Consider the following 7,357-nt stretch of genomic DNA (forward strand, 5'->3'; position numbering starts at 1 on the left):
GTAGTGAGAGACTATTTTCTTGGGCTCCAAAATCACTGCAGATGGTGACTGCAGTCATCCAAATTAAAAGACGCTTGCTTCTTGGAAGAAAAGTAATGACCAACCTAGACAGCATATTAAAAGTAGAGACATTACTTTGCCAGCAAAGGTCCATTTAGTCAAAGCTATGGATTTTCCAAAAGTCTTGTATGGATGTGAGAGTTGGACTATAAAGAAAGCTGAGCATCTTGGAGGTTGGAAGTTCAGTTCCTCAACTGAGCACAGTTGGACGTTCAGTTCAGTTCAGTCTCTCAGTCATGTCTGACTCTTTGCAAGCCCATGAACAACAGCATGCCAGGCCTCCCTGTCCATCCTCAGCTCCCAGAGTCCACCCAAACCCATGTCCATTGAGCCAGTGATGCCATCCAACCATCTCATCCTCTGTCATCCCCTTCTTCTCCTGACCTCAATCTTTCCCAGCATAAGGACTTTTTTCAAATGAGTCAGTTCTTCACATCAGGTGACCAAAGTATTGGAGTTTCAGCTTCAACATCAGTCCTTCCAATGAACACCCAGGACTGATCTCCTTTAGGATGAACTGGTTGGATCTCCTTGCAGTCCAAGGGACTCTCAAGAGTCTTCTCCAGAAGATGGTGGAGAAATAGGATGGGGAGATCACTTTCTCCCCAAAAAATTCATCAAAAGAATATTTGAGCACTGAGTAAATTCCATAAAACAGCTTCTGAATGCTGGCAGAGGACATCAGGCACCCAGAAAAGCAGCCCATTGTCTAAAAAGGATGTAGGAAAAATATAAAACACAAAAAGAGAGAAAAGAGTTAGGGACGGAGCTCCATCCTTGGAAGGTAGTCTTAAAAATAAGAGAAGTTTCCAAACACCAGGAAACACTCTCACTGCCGAGACTGTGGGAGCGTTTGAACCACAGAGGGCAACATAACTGGGAGGACTACATGCCCAGTGGTAACTCCGCCAGCAGAGAAGCAGTGCAGACATCTGCATCTGCCACTAGCAAGCAGGGGCTGGGCAGGGAGGCGCGGGCTGCATACCTTATAGTAAGGACCAGGCCTGAATGCCCCAAGGGCAATCTGAAGGAACTAACTTGGACTAGCAAACCAGACTGTGGGATAGCCACCACGCAAAAAAACCCTAACCTAAGATGCCACCAGGCCCGCTCACAGAACACATGACTGACTAGAGCTACACAAAAAGCCCTAACCTAAGACACTGTCAGGACCACTCACAGAATACAGGACTGAGCAGAGCTAGCCAGCTGCAGACCATCCCCCTCCAGTGACAGGCAGCCAGAGCCAGAAGGGGGCAATCTTGGCCCCAGAGAGGCATTATCTACCAAACTGCAAGCAGGCTTCGTTGATAACTAAGACTACTTGGGATTCTGGATGGTCAACCATCTGCCTGAGAAGATGCACCGGTTGTACACCCAGAAAACCAAGCGGCAGGGAAGGGGGAGGTGATAAGTCACAGCGAGCATGCTAGCCGAACACCTGGTCACCTGAGCTGCTCGGACCTGGGAAGGGCACAAAACGCAGGCCCAACCAAGTCTGTGCCTCTGAGGATGACCCGAGTGCCTGAACCTGAGTGGCTTAGACCTGGGAAGTGCATACAACCCAGGGCCGGCCTCAGACAGTTCCCAGCAGAGCAACCTAGAGCCTAAGCAGTGTTGACGGGAAAAGCACACACACCGTGAGTGGGGGCAAACCCAGTGTGGCTGAGACACTGTGAGCACACACCAGTGTTATTTGTTTGCAGCATCCCTCTCTCCACAGCATGATTGAACGAGTGAGCCTAAAAAACTGTCCACCACCATCTCCTTGTGTCAGGGCAGAAATTAAACACTGAAGAGACCAGCAAACAGAAGAAGCTAAAACAGAGGGATCCTCCTTGGAAGTGACAGGTGCAATAGATTAAAAACCTGTAGTTAGTAGCGACTACATGGGGAGGGGCCTATAGATCTTGAAAAATATAGTCAGATCAAGGAACTATCCAAAAATGAACTGCCCCAAATGCTAGAGAAAGTCCTAGATATATTTTTACTATTTTTACTATCATTCTTTTTTATTTTTTAAATTTTAAAATCCTCTATTATTCCTTTAATTTTCATTTTTATAACCTATTACTCTGCAAAAAAAGAGAAATACCCTATAATTTAAAGCAAACTTCATATATATGTATATATTTTATAATTTTTGTGACTTTGTTTTTTATTTAATATTGTATTTTTGAAAATCAACCTCTAGATATTTAATCTTTGCTTTTTGTTATTTGTTATCAATTTTGTACCTTCAAGAACACAATCTCCAGTACCCATTTTTACTTGGGAGTGAGATTACTGGCTTGACTACTCTCTCCTGTTTCTCCACCAGGTCGCCTCTATCTCCTCCCTCCCCCTTCTCTTCTCTACCCAACTCTGTGAATCTCTTTGTGTGTTCCGGATGGTGGAGAACACTTAGGGAACTAAATACTGGCTGGATCTGTCTCTCTCCTTTTAATTCCCCCCTTTATCCTCCTGGCCACCTCTGTCTCCTTCCTTCCTCCTCTCTTCTCTGTATAACTCTGTGAACAACTCTGAGCAGTCCAGACTGTGGAGCACACATAAGGAAGTAATTACTGGCTAATGTGCTCTCTCTTCCTTTGATCCCACTTCATCTCATTCAGGTCACCTCTATCTCCCCTCTCCCTCTTTTCTTCTCCATGTAACTCTATGAATCTCTCTGGGTGTCCCTCACTGTGGAGAAACTTTTCATCTTTAACCTAGATGTTTTATCAATGGTGCTGTATAGATGGAGAAGTCTTGAGGTTACTGTAAAAATAAGACTGAAAACCAGAAGCAGGAGGCTTGAGTCCAAATCCTGAGAACACCAGAGAACTCCTGACTCCAGGGAACATTAATTGACAGGAGCTCATCAAATGCCTCCATACCTACACTGGAATGAAGCACCACCAGCAAGTTCCAGAGCAAGACATACCACGCAAATTCTCCAGCAACACAAGAACACAGCCCTGAGCTTCAATACGCAGACTGCCCAAAGTCACTCCAAACCCACTGACATCTCATAACTCATTACTGGACCCTTCATTGCACTCCAGAGAGAAGAAATCCAACTCCACCCACCAGAACACCGAAACAAGCTTCCCTAACCAGAAAACTTTGACAAGCCACTGGTCCAACCCCAGCCACAGTGAGGAAACTCCACAAAAAAGAGAACTCCACAAATGGCCAGAATACAGACAGACCACCCCAAACATAGCAATATAAACAAGATGAAGAGACAGAGGAATACCCAGCTGGTAAAGGAACAGGATAAATGTCCACCAAACCAAACAAAAGAGGAAGAGATAGGGAATTTACCTGATAAACAATTTTGAATAATGATAGTGAAAATGATCCAATATCTTGAAAACAAAATGGAATCATAGATAAATAGCCTAGAGACAAGTATTGAGAAAATGCAAAAAAATGTTTAACAAAGACCTAGAAGAAATAAAAAAGAGTCAATATATAATGAATAATGCAATAAATGAGATCAAAAGCATTCTGGAGGAAACAAATATTAGAATAAGAGACAGAAGATAGGATTAGTGAAGTAGAAGATAGTATGGTAGAAATAATTGAATCAGAGAGGAAAAAAGAAAAATGAATTAAAAAAAATGAGGACAACCTCAGAGACCTCTGGGACAATGTTAAACACCCTAACATAGGCATAGGAGTCCCAGATGAAGAAGACAAAAAGAAAGACCATGAGAAAATCCTTGAGGAGATAATATTTGAAAATTTCCTTAAAGTGGGGAAGGAAACAATCACCCAAGTCCAAGAAACCCAGAGAGTCCCAAATAGGATAAACCCCAGGTGAAACACAACAAGACACATATTAATCAAATTAACAAAGATCAAACACAAAGAACAAATATTAAAAGCAGCAAGGGAAAAACAACAAATATCACACAAGAGGATTCCCAAAAGGAAAACAGCTGATCTTTCAATAGAAACTCTTCAGGCCAGGAGGGAATGGCAGGACATACTTAAAGTGATGAAAGAAAATAATCTACAGCCTAGATTACTGTACCCAGTAAGGCTCTCATTCAAATATAAAGGAGAAATCAAAAGCTTTACAGACAACCAAAAGCTGAGAGAATTCAGCAACACTAAACCAGCTCTCCAACAAATACTAAAGGATCTTCTCTAGACAGGAAACACAAAAAGGATGCATAAACTCAAACCCAAAACAATAAAGTAAATGACAATGGGATCATACTTATCGATAATTACCTTAAACATAAGTGGGTTGAATGTCCCAACCAAAAGACAGACTGTGATTGCCCCAACCAAAAGACAAAGACTGGCTGAATGGTTATAAAAACAAGATCCCTGTATATGTTGTCTACAAGAGACCCATCTCGAAACAAGGGACACATACAGACTGAAATTGAAGGGCTGGAAAAGATATTCCATGCAAATAGAGACCAAAAGAAAGCAGGAGTAGCAATACTTATATCAGATAAAATAGACTTTAAAACGAAGGGTGTGAAAAGAGACAAAGAAGGACACTACATAATAATCAAAAGATCAATCCAAGAAGAAGATATAACAATTGTAAATATATATGCACCCAACATAAGAGCACCACAATACGTAAGACAAATGCAGAGTACATCATGAGAAACACTGGACTGGAAGAAACACAAGCTGGAATCAAGATTACTGGAAGAAATATCAATAACCTCAAATATGCAGATGACACCACCCCTATGGCAGGAAGTGAAGAGGAACTAAAAGCCTCTTGATGAAAGTGAAAGAGGAGAGTGAAAGAGTTGGCTTAAAGCTCAATATTCAGAAAACAAAGATCATGGCATCTGGTCCCATCACTTCATGGGAAATAGGCGGGGAAACAGTAGAAACAATGTCAGACTTTATTTTTGGGGGGCTCCAAAATCACTGCAGATCTTGACTGCAGCCATGAAATTAAAAGACACTTACTACTTGGAAGAAAATTTATGACCAACCTAGATAGTATATTCAAAAGCAGAGACATTACTTTGCTGACTAAGGTCCGTCTAGTCAAGGCTATGGTTTTCCTGTGGTCATGTATGGATGTGAGAGTTGGACTGTGAAGAAGGCTGAGCACCGAAGAATTGGTGCTTTTGAACTGTGGTGTTGGAGAAGACTCTTGAGAGTCCCTTGGACTGCAAGGAGATTCATCCAGTCCATTCAGAAGGAGATCAGCCCTGGGATTTCTTTGGAAGGAATGATCAAAGCTGAAGCTCCAGTACTTTGGCCACCTCATGCGAAGAACTGACTCATTGAAAAAGACTCTGATGCTGGGAGGGATTGGGGGCTGGAGGAGAAGGGGACGACAGAGGATGAGATGGCTGGATGGCATCACAGACTCAATGGACATGAGTCTGAGTGAACTTAGGGAGTTGGTGATGGACAGGGAGGCCTGCTGTGCTGCGATTCATGGGGTCACAAAGAGTTGGACACAACTGAGTGACTGAACTGAACTGATGAAAGGGGAAATTAACAATAACACAATAATAATGGGGTTTTTTTTGAATGGCCGTTCCTGGATCTCGGCCGGGGAGCCGAGGGATAGTCTGGGCTGCCGGGCGCAGTCGGTCAGCGCCGGTATTTAAGAGATTATGGCATCTGAAACCCACAATGTTAAAAACGCAACTTTGTAATAATACTGAGGATCATTCCATTGATCTTCCTAGAAAAAGGATCTCTAATTTCACTAATAAGAACATGAAGGAGGTTAAGAAATCTCCAAAACAGTTGGCTGCTTACATAACTAGAACAGTTGGACAAGCTGTGAAAAGCCCAGATAAACTACGTAAGGTGATCTATAGAAGAAAGAAAGTTCATCATCCTATTCAAAATCCTTGTTACAGAAAAAAGCAGTCCCCTAAAAGTGGGGGCTGTGTCATGGCAAATAAAGAAAATGAACTGGCTTGTGCAGGCCACCTCCCTGAAAAATTACGGCATGAGAGTCGAACATATTTGATTAACTCCAGTGATTCTGGTTCTTCACAGACAGAAAGCCCATCATCAAAATACAGTGGCTTTTTTCTGAAGTTTCTCAGGACCATGAAACAATGGCACAGGTTTTGTTCAGCAGGAATTTGAGACTGAATGTAGCTTTAACTTTCTGGAGAAAGAGAAGTATTAGTGAACTTGTAGCATATTTAGTAAGGATAGAGGACCTTGGAGTTGTGGTAGATTGCCTTCCGTGCTCACCAATAGTTTACAGGAGGAAAACAGTATATCTCACTTGGCTGCTGTGTAGATTTGTTGCCTCTAGTAAAGTCACTACTTAAAAGCAGATTTGAAGAATATATAATAGTTGGTTTAAACTGGCTTCAAGCAGTCATAAAAAGGTGGTGGTCAGAACTATCATCCAAAACAGAAGTTGTGAACGATGGAAATATTCAGATTTTAAAACAGCAATTAAGTGGATTGTGGGAACAGGAAAACCATCTTACTTTGGTTCCAGGATATACTGGTAATATAGCCAAGGATGTAGATGCTTATTTATTACAGTTGCATTGAAAGACTTCATCTATAGCATTTGGCTATTCAAAACATCCTTGGACTATATGATTTCCCCAAAAATATCTCATCTGAGAACTGTGAACTATGGAAGAAATCAAAACCATTTTTTCCTCTAAAGAAACGTATGATGAAACCACTAATGAAATGCTACCGATCTGCTTCACATTGAAGTGGAAGAAGATCCAAAAGGAGCAGCTTCAGCTTCAATGAGGTGAAAGTGCACTACGGAGATTGTTCACCTCTGCTGCGTTTGGGATTTATATGGTTATTTGGTAACATTGTTTAAGAACTACTGGGTCTTAATGCAATCCTGCATAAGAATATAATTTATACTATGTGAAAATAAGACAGGACTTATTACTAGGAATCACAGAGACCAATCATCATTACTTTTTTTAAGATTGTGTTTTATAAGAAAACAATTATATGTGTGCAGCTACTATTTTCTTATGTTGAAAAGACTTTGAAAGTTTAAACCATTATAGCAAATAATCAGTACTAAAAGTTTTTGTTCACACTGAGATACTGTGTATGCAAAATGCCTTAATTATTAATAAGCCAATGTGTATGATAACAATATCTGTTTAAGAAAATTAAAAGCAACCATGCTTCTGGCATGATAAAATCATGGAATTAAATCAGGGTTTCCATTCATGTAGAATGTTGTTAAACTTATTCTACACCGTTCTTAAAACTTGAGAATATTTTTTAGTATCTCATATAAGAAAAGGCGAATCTGTATTTGTATGAATGCTTAACTGGAAATGTCTATGGAATTGACTAATTTATA

The 7,357-nt window shown here is 41.0% G+C and overlaps 1 protein-coding gene across 1 annotated transcript; it reads left to right on the plus strand.

Annotated features, from left to right (window-relative positions):
* The first annotated feature begins 5,563 nt into the window (after positions 1-5,563).
* On the plus strand, positions 5,564-6,928 carry LOC114113921 (KATNB1-like protein 1). The gene is given in 5 exon segments (XM_027966723.3): positions 5,564-5,683; positions 5,685-6,082; positions 6,085-6,243; positions 6,246-6,266; positions 6,269-6,928. Coding segments are annotated over 5 exon segments (903 nt in total). The 5' UTR covers positions 5,564-5,654; the 3' UTR covers positions 6,565-6,928.
* The last annotated feature ends 429 nt before the right edge of the window (positions 6,929-7,357 follow it).

Source organism: Ovis aries, chromosome 3 (assembly GCF_016772045.2).
Source record: "Ovis aries strain OAR_USU_Benz2616 breed Rambouillet chromosome 3, ARS-UI_Ramb_v3.0, whole genome shotgun sequence".
Lineage (NCBI taxonomy): Eukaryota > Metazoa > Chordata > Mammalia > Artiodactyla > Bovidae > Ovis > Ovis aries.